This window comes from Dermacentor variabilis, chromosome 3 (genome assembly GCF_050947875.1).
Source record: "Dermacentor variabilis isolate Ectoservices chromosome 3, ASM5094787v1, whole genome shotgun sequence".
Classification (NCBI taxonomy): domain Eukaryota; kingdom Metazoa; phylum Arthropoda; class Arachnida; order Ixodida; family Ixodidae; genus Dermacentor; species Dermacentor variabilis.
The window spans coordinates 9067339-9086313 of NC_134570.1; the positions used below are offsets into that span (position 1 = coordinate 9067339).

General features: G+C 48.7%; 1 protein-coding gene across 1 annotated transcript in view; it reads left to right on the forward strand.

Moving 5' to 3' along the window:
- LOC142573904 (Na(+)/citrate cotransporter-like) overlaps positions 1-13379 on the forward strand; it is a 38031-nt gene extending 24652 nt beyond the window's left edge. The window contains exons 3-4 of the mRNA XM_075683113.1: positions 5472-5606; positions 13158-13379. Of these exons, the coding sequence (XP_075539228.1) occupies positions 5472-5606; positions 13158-13274 (252 nt within the window). The 3' untranslated portion in view covers positions 13275-13379. The remainder of the gene's footprint in view (positions 1-5471; positions 5607-13157) is intronic.
- Positions 13380-18975: the final 5596 nt, after the last annotated feature.

Here is an 18975-nt window from a genome sequence, read left to right on the forward strand (position 1 = left end):
AGAGGGCATGAAGAAGACCGTCTTGTCGGATATAGTACTACACAAGACTGGTACGAATGCTGAAGAGCACGGGGAATACAGGTGTCTTCTTTCACGACAATTTTAGCTGCAGGATGAGCATCGACCAAGGCCAGGTCACCAAGGTGGGAAAGTTCAATCACAGCCCGAGCGCAATTGATGATGGCATTGTGGCGTGAGAGAAAATCCCATCCTAGAATAACGGTGTGGGAGCACGATGAAAGAACTATGAACTCAATCGTGTATAAAACGTCATGTATGGTCACACGGGCTGTACAAGCAGCGGTAGGGCGAATGGGTTGAGCACTCGCCGTTCGAAGCGACAATCCAGACAGAGACGTCGTCACTTTACGAAGCAAGCGGCAAAACCTGGCATTCATAGGTGAAATAGCTGCACCGGTATCGACGAAGGCGGCTGTAGCGACCTCATCGATAAACACATCAATGACATTGGCAGGTAAAAGAGGAGGACTTCGGCATGTCGACATTTGTGCATTTCTTGCCTCTGGAACTGCGTCGTCTAGTTTCCCTCTTCGTTAGATTAGGGTCGTGGACGCATAGAGGAAAGCGATTGGCGACGTGGGGAGGGTGACCGGAGGCGTTCGAAGCGACGACGGCGATCAGTCTGGGAGCGAACTGGTGAAGGGCGCATTTGGATTAGGCGGCACATAGGGCGCTCGTCGATCGTCATCGAACGCCTGCGATCGGCGGTGGCAGAACCTTGCGACATGACCGGGATACCTACATGCAAAGCATATAGGGCGATTGTCCGGCGTACGCCACGGGTTAGCGACGGCAGTGGTGGCCCAGGGGATGGGAGGGCGGTGCACAGACTTCTGGAAGCGACGTATGGGCAAACTGTGAGGGGCCGTTGCAGCAACCGTCGCATAAGTGACCGGTGTAGCCACGGCATCTTACTGGTGACCAGCCGGCAGTGCTTCCGCAAGCTCTTCGTGGATCACGTTACGGAGATGAGACAGCAAGTGCTGGCAGACTCCTGAGTGACGGACACCAGAGATCGCTGTCGTGCGACTTCTTCGCGGACGAAATACTTGATTTGAGTTATGAGGGAGGCTTGTTCGGACCGGTGGTCAGGCTGCAGGGTGATGCCGCATTTGGTGTGGGATGTCGCCTTGTCAGAGCTCGCTGCTTACGTAATTCACCATAGCACCGGCACAAGCTGATAACGTCGTCAACAGTGGGCGGGTCCTTGACCAGAAGCACCTGGAACGCGTCATCGTCGATTCCCTTCGTGACGTGCTTGATCTTTTCCGTTTCCGTCATGGCAGCGTTTACGCGCCTGCACAAATCGAGAACGTCTTCTATATAGCTCGTGAATGTCTCACCCATGACCTGTGCGCGTGTACGCAAACGCTGCTCGGCTTGGAGTTTCCTGACGATGGGTCGGTGATATGTTTCTGTAATCGACGTCTTGAACGTCGAGCACGTTCGGATATCCCTGTCATAATTTTTGAACCAGAGACTGGCCATCATGGCAGCGTTTATGCGCCTGCACAAATCGAGAACGTCTTCTATATAGCTCGTGAATGTCTCACCCATGTCCTGTGCGCGTGTACGCAAACGCTGCTCGGCTTGGAGTTTCCTGACGACGGGTCGGTGATATGTTTCTGTAATCGACGTCTTGAACCTCGACCACGTTCGGATATCCCTGTCATAATTTTTGAACCAGAGACTGGCCGTCATGCCAGCGTTTACGCGCCTGCACAAATCGAGAACGTCTTCGATATAGCTCGTGAATGTCTGACCCATGTCCTGTGCGCGTGTACGGAAACGCTGCTGGGCTTGGAGTTTCCTGACGACGGGTCGGTGATATGTTTCTGTAATCGACGTCTTGAACGTCGACCACGTTCGGATGTCCCTGTCATAATTTTTGAACTAGAGACTGGCCACGCCCGCGAGGTAGAATGATACCTAATCCAGCTTGTCCGAATCATTCAATTTGTTCTGAACGCTCACCCGTTCCTAGGACGACAGCCACTCTTCAACGTCGCTGTCGTCGGTTCCGCTGAAGATGGGAGGCTCCCGCTGGCTAAAGGTGCCAGCGCAAGAAACGGGTGGTGATGGATTACTCTGCTGGTCGGCGTCCCGCATGGCAGAAGGTAGCGTCCGAGGACGGAGTTCCAGGATGGTAGAGGGAAACGTTACCCCGCACGGCTCCACCACTTATAAAGGAGATTTATTGAGGTTCGTAACCACAACCGATTCTAGGATGCACCGAGCACAGTCCCCTAGCTCGAGCCTCTGCCGCGCGCTTGGTGCTGCCGATGCTGCTGACTCTGCGCTCACGTTCGTTATCTTCCTGACAATACTAACTATCTAATTAGGCGGAATGAAAAAAATAATCTGAGTATCTCCAAGCGACGGCAAACAACATTGCCTTGGTTCTGCCAGCTACGTGGCATTTTCATATTTTTAATGTTTCGCTGAAGTTAAGGACACCCTGTGTACTACAAGCATGGAATATTCACAAGCCGAACGCATGGCCGCCGCCTTTCGCTTGAGGCTAGACGTCGACAACGACAGTGTTCATTTATCAGTGTACGTTTAAAGGTCGTACATCGTGCCTTGGTTTTGCTGTTCACTTACTAAAAATTATAAATTCTGTCGTTTTACATGCCAAAAACAATCTCATTATTAGGCGTAGTGGGAGATTCGAAATAGTGTTAACCACCTGGGTTTCTTCATCACGCACCTAAATCTAAGGTGGATATTATCATGTCGTCCCCACGGCCTATAGAAATCTATGTGGTAAATAAACTTCCTGTCTTATCTATCTAATGTACTCGAGCGGTCTTGCATTTTGCCTCAATAAAAATTTGGCAACCGCGGTCATGATGAAATCCGCAACCTCGGGCTTGCTTTACGACACTCGTAGAGTGTGTCTCTGTTAACGTAAGACTCTTTTCGGCGACATGCTTTTTATCAATCTTACTTTTCACATACACAATTTCTTTCTCGGTAACTACAGTACCTTCGGTTATGGGTAACGCTGGCGTACTTATTCACCTCGTTCTGTCATATAGCTTAATTTTCACGACAATACGCAGTTATAGTGTTACGGTCAAAAGTTACGTCAATAGTTTTGAACGACAACCTCTTAATCCTTAATCATACACCATACGCGTCAACATTGTTTTCGAAACAGATTTGTGAGCGTAAGCGAACGCGCCGCAAGAACGACTATGGTTATCTGCAGGGCTTGAAAGTTACTGTAGCATTGCTCTACTATAATTGTTACAAGTCCGTTTTTAAGGTGATCTAAATATTACAATACACGTAAGCTTACAAACTACAAAAATTACAAACATTTACACTGTCAGCGAGCGCAGAAGCTTAATTCTCGCTGTCCGTCAAGGCGCGCCTTTACTTGGTCCGACTCAATATGGCGGCGCAACTGGGCGTGTCACTACCCTTTGCAAAGAAACGTGGTATCGATGCACCCTAGTAAAGTCTACTAGATTACAGTATAATCCTAGATGCGGGGTACCCCAAGCGTCTCGTATCGTCTGTTGCGGACAACCTGCTGAAGCATACAAAGAAAGCTGACAACTGCGAAACTGAAGTTCGAGCAAGGGAAAAAAGAAGTCTCGGTTACTCCGTATGACATTGCCTATCCCATGATTCGAAGATTGGCGGGCGTGGATCTCTTTTCTAGCAATGGAGCTAGTGTAGCTTGGGGCTGCACTACAGGCACAATGCACTGTCAGACATTTGTCAGCTGCGCTGCGAACCCCACTGTCTTCTAGAAGAGGCCGCTCTTTCAACGAGCAGGTCAGGGAGCAGAAGTGGAACTTAGAACATGCTCTTTCAGTGCATGTGTCCTTCCGTTGGAACTGTGGCTACGTGCCGCAGTTTGAAAAAACGAATGAACGAGAGCAGAAACCGTAAAACTATGCGCGAAGTTTTAGAAGCGGGTGAGAAAGAGAGAGAGAAGCGAGGAAGGAAAGTCAGGGAGGTCAACCAGACTGAGTCCAGTTTGCTACCCTACACTTGAGGAGGGGGAGTGAAAGAAAGAGGGAGAAGACATGAGTGTATATCGCACTTTTACATGCACTAAGTTAGGTGCAGAATGTCTATAGTCAGGCACCCAAGTCTGTTGCCTTCAGGTACTGAATAAGCGCTCAAATGGCTTTCTGGGCTACTGAACTGTGAGGCCAGGCTCCCAATCCTAAAGCTACAAGGCACCTGCATCAGCACCCCTTCACTAGCGCTTTTGAATAAGGAAGTTCAGTTTCTGCCCAGATGTAAGTAAATAAATCTCGCCACCTGCTATAATGGATGATAATAATCTAGAAATGAGATCGTTAATGTTTATTTGTATTTTGATGCAGTTCTTTTTATTATAACTGTATATGTCGGTTCGTCAGAAATAAAAGCTCAATTGTTAGTTCAGCGCTCGTGGCGTCTGCCTTACGCTTCTTGTGTCCGAGTCCTTGCTGCGCTTTTGCCTTATTAGTGTTATTTCTGACCAGTGCGCTTGGCGTTACTCCGGTTTCGACTCAACACTTCAACTGCACGATATTTCTGCGGCCATCGCCTAACCGGCTGCAAGTTGAACAGCGGCAACATATACGTACGCATAAAAGATGCTCATAAATGACTGTCGTTAGCTAAAGTACGGCTTCCAGTGAATTTCTTTTTAGAGAGTACGCTGACATGGTCCCGCAAAATAAACCGCGGTTCATTTCAGCGACTGAGCAACTGCTGGCTATTTCTGGCTGGAAGTCACGTATTTTCTGATAGCTGTGCCCAACGTCCAACTTCCTCATCTCACACTTTACTTGCTGCAGTCGAAAGCGAATTCACTGTTATTTTTGTTTGTTTGTTTGTCCGCTCTCTTGCTTGCTTGCTTTTTTTGCATTTCTTTCTTTTCTTTCGCACTTTTTTAATTCGTCCATGTTATCCTTCCTTTTTTGTTTTTTCTTCTTTCTCTTGCAGAAGCGAGCGCGTGCCGCTGTCGCGTTACATCAGCAGCTCGTGGAAAGTTTGCGCGCGTAGCGGCGGGGGTTTTACGGATTTCGAGATTTTTTTTAGTATTCTGCACCCATGGTCCGCCACGGCCTAGTCGAGACTGCTGCATATGTGGTGGCGAATGCTGATTTATGCTTGGTCTCATGCCAGTACGCGCCCCTCGCAGTGACAGCGGAGCATGATATACGCGCGCACTGGGTACTCAACGAGGCAGGAAGTTCCTTCATAGCGACCCGATGCAGTTAAGACAACGCACACTGCGCGTTTTGATTCAAGTTGCAGGCGTTGGTTGCAGGCTTGCTACTGCACCCGGGGCCATATTTTGTAAGAATTGTTTCCTACCTTCTGTACCGCCGAGTGGTCACTGCGGCGGGGCTTGGCTTCGTGCGAGCCAATGACAGAATATGGCGCCCGCCTGCAACCTTCGGCCTCGCTGCATGCGCACATGCTTCGCTTCGCAGGCGGAGAGCAAGAACATGTACCCGATGTACTACGCCATCCCGGTGGTTGTGGGTGCGTCCAGCAATGTCATCATGCCCATCTCCATCCCCATGGTGGTCATGCACGATATCGGACGCGTGCCCTTCGTCCGACTCGTACGTACAAACTCTGCCCAGCTGGCCTTGATGCGTATGTACACGCTGAAATGTCGGCTTGTCACTGCGGGAACACAATATCCCGCTATACTCGGCCGATGGGATCTCGGACGATCTGTTGGCAAGATCCATGCTCCGCCTCCAGGCCACGATGATTAGAGCTCCGTGCACGCCCACTTTCTCTCCTAGTTTTGATGAAATGTAGCGGGTCTTTTTTTGTGTGTGTAGGGATACCTTGAAGAAACAGGAAAATAAAGCGTGCCGTCGCGTTGCTGCGCAGTTTGTGCGCGATCACTGATTTTTTTACGGCCAAGGATTTCGAATAATTGTAAATAAGTACAAAATATCGCGTGCATGCGACTGAAAAACGAATGTGCTGCCAGCCGCCAAATGAAGGGACTCTCGAAGCGAAGAATGAACGCGCTACTGAAAGCACGTTTACTAGCGCTAGAAAAAAAGAAAGACGACGCAGGAAAGCAAGAACGTACTCGATTTTGATTTTTTTTCTTTGAACGAGGTAGGTTATATAACGTAACGGATACGAAAGGCAGGTACAAAAGAAAGAAGAGTAGACGAGGAGAACGAAGAGTTTGAGAGGCCGGACTGCGCTACCATCACGCTACGATCCATCGTCCATCTCCTGTAAATAAAACAATTTCTTCACAACTCTTGGTAACAGTTGTGGTGGAAGGTGCGGGGTAATCGATACCCGAAGACGGAGGCTGAGCCACAAGTTCTTCGATGGAGCCGTCGCCTTGCTGGACTCCCACCGAATCCACCGGAGTTGAATATGTCCCACGACGCAGACGAACAACGGCCCATTCCAACTGCTGCGCCGACCAGTTCCGTTGAACAACTGAGAGATGCGCGTCCCTTCGCCGGAAGATCGGACGAAGACGTTGAGGAATTGCTCATACATTATCACCGAGTGAGTGCCGCCAAAAAGTGGAACAGCGCTTCTCAGCTTTCGAACGTCGTGTTTTTTCTAACGGATGCGTTGGTGTGGTTCGACAATCACGAGGAAACATTCACAACATGGGGCAGATTTGTTTTGGAAATCGAAGAACGATTCTGCGACTCCGCGACGAAAAAGAAAAGGGCAGAACAGGCGCTACTGCAACGCGCGCAAGTGCCATGCGAAACCTGCACGACCTGCATTGAGGCAGTAATAAAACTATGTAGGATGGTGGACTCTGGAATGTCTGAGGAAGGCGAAGTCGGGCACATCCTAAAAGGAACTGCAGAAGATGTTTACAGTTTCCTTATCGCAAAAGACATCCTGGCTTCGGTCGCCGACATCATTCGGCACTGTCGCACTTTCGAGCTACTGAAGACGAGGCGCATCACGCCGAAGCTTGGCAGGCTAGCCAACGTGACGACAGTTGCGAGCCTAGATAGCAGCGAGCCCCTCGATCTTGCATCAACAATCCAACAAATAGTTCGGGAAGAGGTCAGCCTGCACACGCAAGTGACACATCCAGGCGCCCATAGCTTCCGCCTACCACCAGATTTCGAGACAAACGTGGCATCCTTCTCCCCGTATCCTGCTGCGAGGGTCATTGAGGATTATGAACTCGCGCCCCTACAGCAGTCACGTCTCTGCGACAAAGGCCCTACTTATGACGCTCGGCCACAACGAGAACAGCCGCGTTTTTACCCCCGAGGACCTGTGACTTCTGTCAGGCCGCGACAAGAACAGCACCAACCCTACTACCACGACGTGACTTATGAGCGATATAACGCATTTCAGCGAGCAGAAGAGACACGTTATCCACATTGCAACGAACTTTCTCACCGCCCGCCGCGGCCTAGTATTCGTTTCGAGGGAGATGCTGTGAACCGCGACCCTCCCGTATGCTACAACTACGGTTCCACAGGCCATATAGCTCGGTATTGTCTCCAAGGCCGTCATTCACGAAGGACACCACCGATGTTCTCATGTTCTCACCCTTCGGAACCCGTACTTCATATGGCTTGCGGACGACCGATTTGCTTCCAATTGACCGCTTCTCGTACGAGACCAGAAGCAGCGATTCGCCAGCATCTGAGCGGAGCTTGACGCCACCAAATAACCGTCCCCGTCGCTCTCCGTCCCCTCGGCGCCGTTCTTCCTCACCGCCGCCGGGAAACTAGCATCCGCGGCCAGCGGAGGTGAGGTCGCCGGACGGTCCTTGCAAGAAATACACCTGCCTGTTGTGATACTCAAAAACAAAGTGAATGTGTCGATTGAAGGAATACCGACCACGGCGTTAGTTTATACTGGGGCGACTGTGTCTGTGTTGAGCCTCGCATTCAAGAACCGTCTAGGCCACAAAGTTATGTTTTCTCGGAACGACGATATTGCCATTCGTGGAGTAGGAGGCGAGTGGCTTCATCCCCTTGGTTTTTGTGATGTGAGTGTTGTGTGGGCTGGGAAAGTCTTTCGGCCGGAATTCCTTGTTCTTTCTCGTTGTTCGCACGATGTATTCTTGGTATCAATTTTCTTGAACAATGCGGTGCTTCCGTGGACTGTGGTTGTGGCGAAATATCGTTGAACATGTTATCTATATCAGCACATTCCGAAAAAAGCTCGCGTGGCGAGGAGAGAGACACAGACACACTTAGCGCTCATGATGAACTGATTGCACTATCGTGGTGCCTGATGCCCGTTCGTGTTTCTACAACTACTGCTAACGCTGATTGTGTTGACCTTGTAGTTAGGCCTCTCCGCATAAACTGTGCTTAAGAACTATACTTCTGCCCTGCTCTATCGTGTGCATGACTAAATGAGTCGCCACAGTGTGAGCGCTGAACTGTTCCGCCACGCCGGTTGTCCTTCCTCGCGGTATGAAAATCGCTCTCTTCGTTGAAGCCGCATGTAGCTGAATAGCGGACCTAGCTACGGACGTCTCTACAGCGTGCTCTCCTTGCGTTAATCGCCATTCTCAAGAGCTAATGCTTGGCATGATCAGCAAGACTCTGTACATCGGAACGGCAAGCACTGTGGTACAGGTCCTTGCCAGGCATTGGGCTGCATTCGACTTCACGCATAGAGATGTACCCCTTCATTTACCGTCGTCCCGCGCTCGTCACAGAATAGGTACTGGCTCAGCACACCCCATCCGCCAGAAGCCCTACCGAGTGTCATCATCCGAGCGCAAAGTTAATGCAGAGCAAGTCAATGAGATGATGAACAAAGGTGTCATTCAAGAGTCGTCTAGTACATGCGCAGGCCTAGTAATCCTGGTACGAAAGAAAGATGGCTCCTGGAGATTCTTCGTGGATTACAGACGTCTAAACGTAGTTACAAAGAAGCATGTCTATCCGCTACCGCAAATCGATGACGTCATTGATTGCTTACACTCTGCTTCTTACTTCTCAACACTTGATTTGCGATCGGGGTATTGTCAAATACCTATGGACCATACTGACAAGAAAAAGACCACTTTCGTGACTCCAGATGGCCTATTCGAATTTAATATTATGCCATTTGGCCTTTGCAATGCTCCTGCCACCTTCGAAAGATTCGTGGACATGGTCCAAAGTGGGAGATATGCATGTGTTACCTCGATGATGTAATCTTCGGCGGCACGTTTGAAGAACATAACGAACGCCTCAGCCTTATTCTCGACTGCATCGAGAAAGCTGGACTGGTTCTAAACTCGCAAAAATGTCGGTTTGGCGAACGTCAAACACTGGTCCTGGGACAGTTAGTCGACAAGAATGGCCTTAGACCCCCCGATCCTCGTAAGATTGAAGATGTGAGCTTGTTCAAGCCATCGCATTCAACACCAGTCAACACGAGAACTTCGCTCATTCATTGGCTTATGTTCGTATTCTCGTCATTTTCTTCCCAGGTTTACCGACATCGTTTACCCGTTGACAAGTATTTTGCGACAAGATGCGACCTTCAAATGGACACCAGAATGTGACGCATCATTCTCTCAACTGAAGTTCACACTGATGCTAGTGGAATCGGGATAGTAGCGGTGCTCGTACAAGGTCACAGTGGCGCAGAACATGTCGCATATGCCAGCCGTTGCCTGAGCAAATCTGAACGCAATTATACGCTTGCGGTACAGGACTGCCTGACAGCTGTTTTTGCCGTACAGAAGTTTCGGTGTTACCTTTACGGTATACCATTCAAGTTTATCACTGATCATCATTCTTTATGCTGGCTGGTCGGTTTGCGTGATCCCTCTGGTCTCCTCGCACGTTGGGCGCTGCGCCTCTAGGAATACGACTTTGTGGTGTCGTACAAGAGTGGCCGTCGTCACGCTGACGCAGACTGCCTCTCTCAGATTCCTCTTGCGACTACCGAATGCAATGCTGAGAATTTTGACGACTGTCTCGCTGCTGTTACTTCTACGTTCCCTGACGCGATAAACTTTCAGTGAGAACATCAAAATGATCTTACACTCGATCCGCCTTTTGTCGCCGCCCGTACTTCTCATGGCAGCGGTCGCTGTATTGTCCGTGATAAGTTCCTGTAGAAAACTTATTACTCCGGGCATGGAGTGCATTTTCTGCTTGTTGTCCCCAAGAGTCTCCGCTTCGACGCTCTACGCGCCATGCATGACGATGCCACATCCGGCCATTTCGGTTTCGTACGAACGCTACACTGCACGCAAGAGCACTTTTACTGGCCCAAGATGTACTAAATAACCAAGCGCTATGTCGCTAGTTGTGAAACGTACCAACGTCACAAGCGACCGACCGCCGTATCTCTGGTCACCTTCGGCCATTAACACTGACATTGACATTGAACAAGTAGGCATTGACCTTTCGGGTCCATTCCCGTTATCTAACAACAAGAACCGTTGGATAATTGTCTGCGTGAACCATCTTACACGGTATGCAGAAGCTGCAGCCATACCCTCTTCCACCGCTGCTTGCGTGGCGGTCTTCCTGCTGCGTTCCGTGGTCCTTCGTCATGGCCCACCACTTGTCATCATCAGCGACAGTGGTCGCCAGTTCACTGCTGATGCCATTGAAGAGTTACTTCGTTTGTGCACTTCACAGTTCCGTCACTTGACACCGTATCATCCACAGGCTAATGGCCTAGTTTAAAGGACAGACAGAGCGCTCACCAACATGCTTGCAATGTACGTCTACTCCATTCATAAGAACTGGGATGACGTGCTGTCCTTCATCACTTACGCATACAACACGGCGAAACACGAAACCACGAACTATAGCCCATTTCATCTCCTGTGTGCAAGGTTACCGCGAAGCCCGTCATGTACAAGTGTCGTACTAAAAAGGTGACTTGGTCCTTCTTTGGACACCGCAATGCAAGCGTGGATTGTGCCAAAAGCTCTTGTCACAATATTCAGGTCCATTTGTAGTTGTGGACCGCCTGAGCGAACTCACTTACGTCATAGCTCGCCTGCTGTGCAATGGTCGGCGATCAAGCAGAACTCAGCTGACTCATATTGCTCGCCTGAAGCCTTTCTACCCTGCTTGTCCATCCTGACTCGCCCCACGGGTTTGGTCTCATTGCGGCGAAATGTAACGGATACGAAATGCATGTAGAAGAGGAAAGTAGAGAGGACGAAGAGAACGAGGAGTTTGAGAGGCCGGACTGCGCGATCACCCTACGATCATCGTCCATTCCCTGTAAATAAAACCATTTCTTCACAGCTCTTCGTAACAATATGAGTTGCCTTCAAATTTTTGTTTTCTTCGAGCGCGTTTGCTGGCTAGTAATATTCTTTCTTCTCAGCGGGGGGGGGGGGGGGGGGGAGAGGGTTCCGAAATTTTCCGGTAGAACATCCGCAAATGCATTGCTACGTATTCCCGTGCGTTCATACGCCCCATAAAGCGACCGACAACCAATTGTTTATGCTGTCCATTTTTATTTATTTATTATTTTTATTGCAATCTGAAAGCTTAGCGGTCAGAGGATCAATCCTGCAATGGTAAGGCAGATGGCGCTGTGGAACATATTTTTTCAGAATGCTTCTATCTGTGGTCGTGGTCGTACTTATGCAGTCGTACACGTGCTGAAAAAGGTGTAATATACGTGAGCGCGATAGCGGTTGTATACACCGGCGTTAGTGAGAAGCAATTGCGCCCCTATTGCCGTGAAGAGTTATCATTCTGTTCACCAAGCTTAGGGTTATGCTTTCTGTACGGTTCAATTATGTCTGCAATAATAACTACGTGCCATTATGGTTTCCTTTCCAACACAAGTAGTGACACGTTTTAGCCAAGCCATGCCAAACGACGCTTTTACACGGGATGCCGTTGCCCGCGCGAGCTTTTCATTTCGGAAGCCTGAGAAAGCTGGAGCGAAGCATTTTGTCTCGCATCAAACCTTAGATACATACAAAACAGCGCGCGAGATTGTGCAATGTGCGTCGCCGTACAGTCGGGGGGGGGGCGACGCCGTGGTTGTGCCGTTCCCCTCGCTGCCTCCAAGGAAGCGCCTGTAAGCGTCAACTTTCCTTAGATCCGTAATACGCATAGAGCAAAGTGTGTTGGCCTATGAAATATAGAGAACGAATTTCGAAACAATGCGTTTGCCGCACTGCCGACTTATAGACAGAGTAATCTGCATGTCAGGCAGCGGGCCTGCAACGCTAGTACCAATTATGTTTCACCGCAGAGCGTCCAGATGCATCGTTTCCCGCGACTTCGTGTGCCGATTAAAAATTATAATTCCTATTGAAAGCACGAACTGCAAGTTCGAATTTACCGCTCTAAATTATGTTCGTACATTTTCTACCAATATTGATGGCGCGTTCTGGCCGCCTGGCGGTCCCTGTAAACGGAGGGGAACCTTTTTGAAGAGAGGTTCGATGAGCGCGGTGTTTAACTTGGGGTGTCACTGCATCCCGTGGCGCTGCGGGCATTGCTACCAGCTCGTGATTAGCGCACGAGAGCAGCTTCCCAGGGTGCCTTGCAGTGCTACCGATTTCACCTATGATAAAATTAAATTCTGGGGCTTCACGTGCCAAAATCCCGATATGATTATGAGGCACGCCGTATAGTGGGCTAATTTACCTGGGGTTCTTTAACGCGCACTCAATGCACGGTACGCGAGTGTTCTTTTGAATTTCGCCCTCATCGAAATGCAGCCGCCGGGGCCGGGATCCGACCCCGCAACCTCGGGCTTAGCCGCGCAACGCCAAAACCACTACGCCACCACGGTGAGTCTCGCCCATGATAGCTGCAACGCGCAGCAAAAGGCACAGTAAAAGAAGGACGGGGCGTTGTTGTTCACCGTGCGCTGCTTCATAATTTACTATCCACGTACACTATCGATCTCGCCGGTGCACGGCGCATGCACAGCAGCAGCAAAGCTCGCAGCGGTCGATCGGGCTTTCCTTGCTGAATGCGCGATAACAGGGCCCTTCGGGCAAAGTAGGTCATCGTGGCGAGGCGGCGCGAGCACACCTCCTCGCAGCGGTAAAAGAGCCGAGAGGGATCCGCGCTCCCAATTTCCTTCCGTGCGTCGAAATGAAAGCCGTCATGCATGGCAAGGCATAGCAGCAGGCACCGGCACTTTGTCATTCGAGTCACGTGAATGTCCTTGTAACACACGTGCCCCTGCTTTGTTGTGCCCAGTTGGTGCTCGGCATAGTGCTGAAGATGGTGCTCGTCGGCATGGTGCTGCTCACGGTAAACGCCATCGGCAGGACCCTCTACGACTGGGGCAACCAGCACGTCGTCCCAGACGCGTGACGATCACCGACGGTCTTTTTCTGTTCCTTTTCTTATCCGCGAATGTCGCTCTTTCACGGCTGCGAGATTTCAATTCAGATAATCTAAACATTCTGTTTGGCTTATATGCTCATATCGTTCGAGTGCTCTGTCTCTACTTTCTCTTTCTCTATAGTGTGTGTGTACACACACACACACACACACACACACACACACACACACACACACACACACACACACACGCGCATATATATAGGTTGTGTCACATAACTTGAGCTAAAGATTTAAAAATGGAAGGTACTCCGGACGCGAGTGAACCGAATGCATAATCTTGGCACTGGCCCAGAGTTACCGAGGCTATTTTTTTTATTTTCCCCTAACCAACGGATTACTTACGTTTAATTAATCAACTTTTTAAGTATTGGCTGCAAACCCCAAGCGTGATACGCAAAGTTGTAGAGCACCTTGAGAAACCTATCAATAAATTGTTTACAACACGATATATCTCACGTGGTCCTTCCTTCCGTGTCCCAAAGAAAGACCGCGAAATATGAAACAATACCATGTGATGGGCCGATTGCGCGCTGTTGTTGTGCTGCTCTCAAGCATGCGATGGATGAAGGTCGGCTGCAGCGAGACTGGCCCGCGACAGGGCGTTATATATGCCTGGTGTAGGTATGTGGACATGCGGCTTTTATTGCATGACGGCGCAAATGCCTGGTGCCATTTCTACATCGTTGTGCTTTGCTTTCCTAGATCACAGTACATCATTCTCTTTATTAATTTTGCCTCGTGAATTCCTTGTTGTCCGATTCCCTCCCCCCCCCCCCCCCCCCGCGGCCGTTTCTCCTTCCTCGTGCGCTCTCCTGTTGCCTGCTTCGCAGGTGGACGGATCGTACGGGAGTCAGGGCCTCATTCAGGCGCATGTTAGCACTTTTAGTCCTGACCCTTTTTGTTTGTAAGAAAACTGAAGAATTTCTGAATAAGAAAAATAAATAATAAGTGAAATGGCCGGGTAAATGCGCAGATATCTCTACCCCAAAAGCGTGGACACGGAATGGAGAAAGACGTCAAGAACGTTGGCGACCAAGTGCAGGGTAATTGAAAGTGTAGATAGGCAACCAGGAGTCAGAAAAAAATGAGAGAAACAGAGACGCCAAATGGGATGCAAAGGATGGGAACAAAGACCATGGGGATTAATAAAAATGCCAAGAAAGAAATGACAATGTAAAATCTGTATGACAAAGCAAAGGGTAGTGCACCTTGCTATTTGAGGTTCAACCTGGTCACATGCTCGACACTATCATATACTTTTGAGATGCCTATACAGCGATTAATGCCGCGTACAGCTTTGAGGTCACTATGAGTCTGCCATATTGAACACTCTGATCTGAAACCAATTTGTTTCGGACTCAGGATTGATCGCTCATTAGGGAAATGTATCACACGTATTTTTATAACTGTCTCGATCAATTTTACGAAATTTGAAGTTAACGCTATAGGCCTAATACCGTGGCACAGAACCGTAACCCGGATCTTTAAGCAAAAGCACAAACTTGACACTTTTCCACTCCAATGGAATCCATGCCCTTCGGGTGAAATAAATGATGACGTCTAGTAAATACTCTTGTGACTCTTTACATAACATTTTCAATATGGCCGAAGTAATTTCATCGGAGCCCGGAGCCGCTGATGGAAGGCATAGTACAACATCTGATAATTCGGACCAGGAGATTTTCTAGAAATCTTCATCAGTGGTGAAATCAACAGAGGAAGTAGTAGTCTGGAGAAAAAGCGACGTTCCAACCCTCTAGTGATCACCTCCAATGAATCCTTTGTGTCTTCGGGAGACATAACCGCGGATTATGTGTTTATCGACGGTGGAATTATTGTCTTGGCGCTTATAAAGGTTTACAGTGCGCATTTACTATCGACTCCGCCGCGCTTCGTTGTCGGCACAGTGCCGCCACCATGACGCGTTCGGGCATATTTATTTTTTTATTTTTTATTTTTTAAATACATTCAAAGCCCGTAGGCCGTTACAGAAGGAGTGGTTGTTTGCCAACATATCACGGAACAAAAAAAAGTCTGATAAAATACATGAAAAAATGGACAATTACGAGGACAGCAAAAGCACGAAATTAGCCATGGAAACTAAAAGACGCCGTGCACACAAAAATGTTACAATATTATACAACATCAAAAAAAAAAACATGGTTAATCAGATACAAAGAAATGCCGACAGCGGTTCGAAAGCAGCACTATTGGCAAGATTTGCAATGGACGACGGCAGGCTGTTCCGTTCTTTAGACGTATTCGCAAGAAACGAATAATAGAATGAATTGGTGCGATCGAAAGGGACATTTACTTTGTGCGCGTGATCAGTACGTGAAGATAGGTATGAAAGTGCCGAAAAGAGCTCGCGTTTAGGATTCGTATTGTTATGGTAAATTTTGTGGAACAAACCGAGGAGAAACAATTTCCTGCAAAAAGAGAGAAGAGGCAAATTAAGCGATAGTTTCATGGGTGATACGCTGGAAGTACGATGGTAGTATGATAGCATAAAGCATGCGCTGCGATTCTGGACCGATTCTAATGTGTTTGAAAGATGATCAACGCCTGGATCCCATACCAAAGATGCGCACTCGAGTTTTGAGCGGACAAGGGTCTTGTACAGCAAACGTTTTAGCGATGAAGGTTCCATGTAAATGTTCCTGCGTAAATAGCCAAGCATCTCTCTAGCGTTGTTACTCGATGTTCTTCTCCCAAGATAGGTTAGCGTCTCTGTTAACTCCTATATATTTATACGACGTCACTTTTTCTAGCACGAAACCTTCGAGATGATAGTTGTAAACGTTATCACAATTTGCGTTAAGTGAAATTCACATTACTTTGCATTTGTGAGTATCAGGTACATGTTCCATGAAGCACGCCAAGCCGAAATATAGTGAATGTCAGATTAAAGCATCGTAGTGTCAGAACAATTAGAAATTACCCGGTAGATCACGCACTCACCGGCAAACAGTTTAATGGAGGAGGTAATAAAATTATGCAAGTAATTTATGTAAATGAGAAAAAAACAACGGGCCGAGTAGAGATCTCTGCGGCATACCCGAGTTAACTGGGGAAAGGGATGAATTGCAGTCATTGGCGGTTACAAATTGGGTCCTGTACGAAAGAGAATTTTCGGCACATGTAAGTATTTGGTGATCGATGTTTAGTTTGCGTAGTTTCGTACATAGAAGTTGGTGAGACACGAGATCAAATGCCTTAGACAAATCTAAGAATATGCAATCTATTAATGATCTATATCTAATGCAGCAAAAAGGTCACGTGTAAAAGAAATTAGTTGCGTTTCGCATGAATATGCCTTACAAAAACTGCTGGGATGAAGAAAAGAATGAATCAGCCTCCAGAAAAGTAATTAATTGCGAATAGATTATATGTTCAAGAATTATACAAGAGACGCTAGTTATTGAGATCGGCCTATAGTTAAGCGGTCACTGTTTGTTGCCTGATTTAAGCAATGGTGTCACGTTGCCCACCTTCCAATCGCTTGGTATGCAACCAGATTGGAAGAACTGAGAAAACAATTTTGAAAGGACAGTAGATGAATAAACCTCGGTGTTCTTTAAAAACTTCGTGTTAACGTCATCAATTCCCGATGAAGAAAAAAGATTAAAACCAGATGATACATTTTACACCAACCTAATCAATGTGCACAGGATCCATGGGTGGAAACTGTGAGCTATCAAAGTTAGGGAGATGAAGAAAACGTAACTGGGAAAGGGATTTAGAAAATACTTCATTAAGCACATCGCAGCACTCGAAACCCGGAAAGCAACACCGTTACTATCAGTTAAAGATACAGAGTTGTCCTTCGCGCCATTGACCAAGTAACAATTTTTTTAAATATTTTGTTTTAGAAGTGTGGGAAGCGTATCACAGTAAAAAACAAGTTGCTTTCTTTGCTGTAACTTTGCACTGTTGGGTCCGGCGGCCATTCAGAGAGGGGGAAGCCACCCCGGCGACACGCAGTTGTCACACCTCATCGTTCACTTCAAGGCGGCTCGCGTGTGGTGCCCTGCGGCCATTCTGAGCGGGGGATGCCACCCCGGCGACATGCCGCTGTCACGCCTCACCGTTCACTTTAAGGCACCTCGCTTGAAGATAGCAGCGTCGTCTCTCCTTACCGTCACGAAGAGCCCATCAAGGCCATTATGGTCGGCCGTTCACTCCGCGACAAAACTCCGGTCACGGATTAAACAATTATGGGAAACGAGCCGACGGCCTCATCTAATGGGATGTTGAACGTCCATGCCGGATATGAGGTCCGTGCAAGGCTACTATTCTTCCAACCTGTCAGCTGCAGAAATTGGCACGACCACGCCGGAGACGGAGTCAGCGACCCATCCCAGTTACCCTGTCTGTTCCCAGTGATGTGCGGGTGTTTTGTCCAAACTCCCGTCGGATGGGAAGGGCAACAAATCTCTGAATCGGTGGGACCTGAGGTCCTCGGTCTCCTGACGCCGAATCGGAGGAGGCGACTGAACAATGACCGCGCAGGGCATAAAGAGCGGATCCTAAAGGACGGAACCCTACGTTTCTGCGTCGATTATCGTCAACTGAACAAGATCACGAAGTACGTATGCCCCCTCCCACCGATAGACGATGCATTCGATCGGCTCTGTAACGCTAAATACTTCTCGTAGATGGCCCTCAAGTCTGGCTACTGGCAAATAGAAGTCGACGAAAGAGATCGCGAAAAGACCGCCTTCATCATGCCAGACGGCCTCATGAGTTCAAGGTTATGCCATTTGGACTGTGCACGGCGCCTGCAACGTTCCAGCGCGTGATGGACACGGTTTAGCAGGATATAAGTGGCAGACGTGTCTTGTTTACTTGGATGACGTCGTCGTCGTCGCCGGAAATTTCGACCATCGCCCTAGGCAGCTTGCGACAGTACTAGAGGCCATCAAGTCATCAGGGCTCACTCTGAAGCCGGAAAAGTGCCCCTTCGCTTACGATGAGTTTCTGTTCCTAGGCCACGTCATGAGCAAACCTGGAGCCCGCGCCCTGACCCGCAGAAGACATCTACCATCGCAAAGTTCCCGCAGCCCATCGACAAGAAGGCAGTGCGTAGATTCCTTGACGTGTGTGCCTATACTACAGGCGCTTTGTCAAGGACTTTTCACGCATCGCTAGCACATCTAACCATGTGATGTCGAGTTCAAGTGGGAAACGCCGCAGGCCGATGCATTTCAAGAACTAAAAAGACTCATGCAGTCGCCTCCAGTGCTTGCGCACTTCAACGAGGACACCGATGCCGAAATCCACACTGACCCCAGTACCCTAGGTCTTGGTGCCGTCCTAGTCCAGAGGAAAGACGTACTTGAACACGTGATAGCTTACGCTAGCCGGTCGCTGTCAAAGGCGGCAAGCAATTATTCTACGACTGAAAAGGAATGCCTCACCAACATTTGGGCTACAGCAAAATTCTGGTCATTCTTATATGGCACGCCATTCAAAGTCGTCAGCGAACATCACCCGCTGTGTTGGCTGGCTACTTTAAGGGACCCTTCAGGACGGCTGGTGCTGTGGAGCCTCAGACTTCAAGAACATGACATCACTGTAATCTACAAGTCCGGACGAAAACAGTCTGATGCCGACTGCCTATCACGCGCTCCCATTGACCCGCCTCCGCAAGACGACGAGGATGACG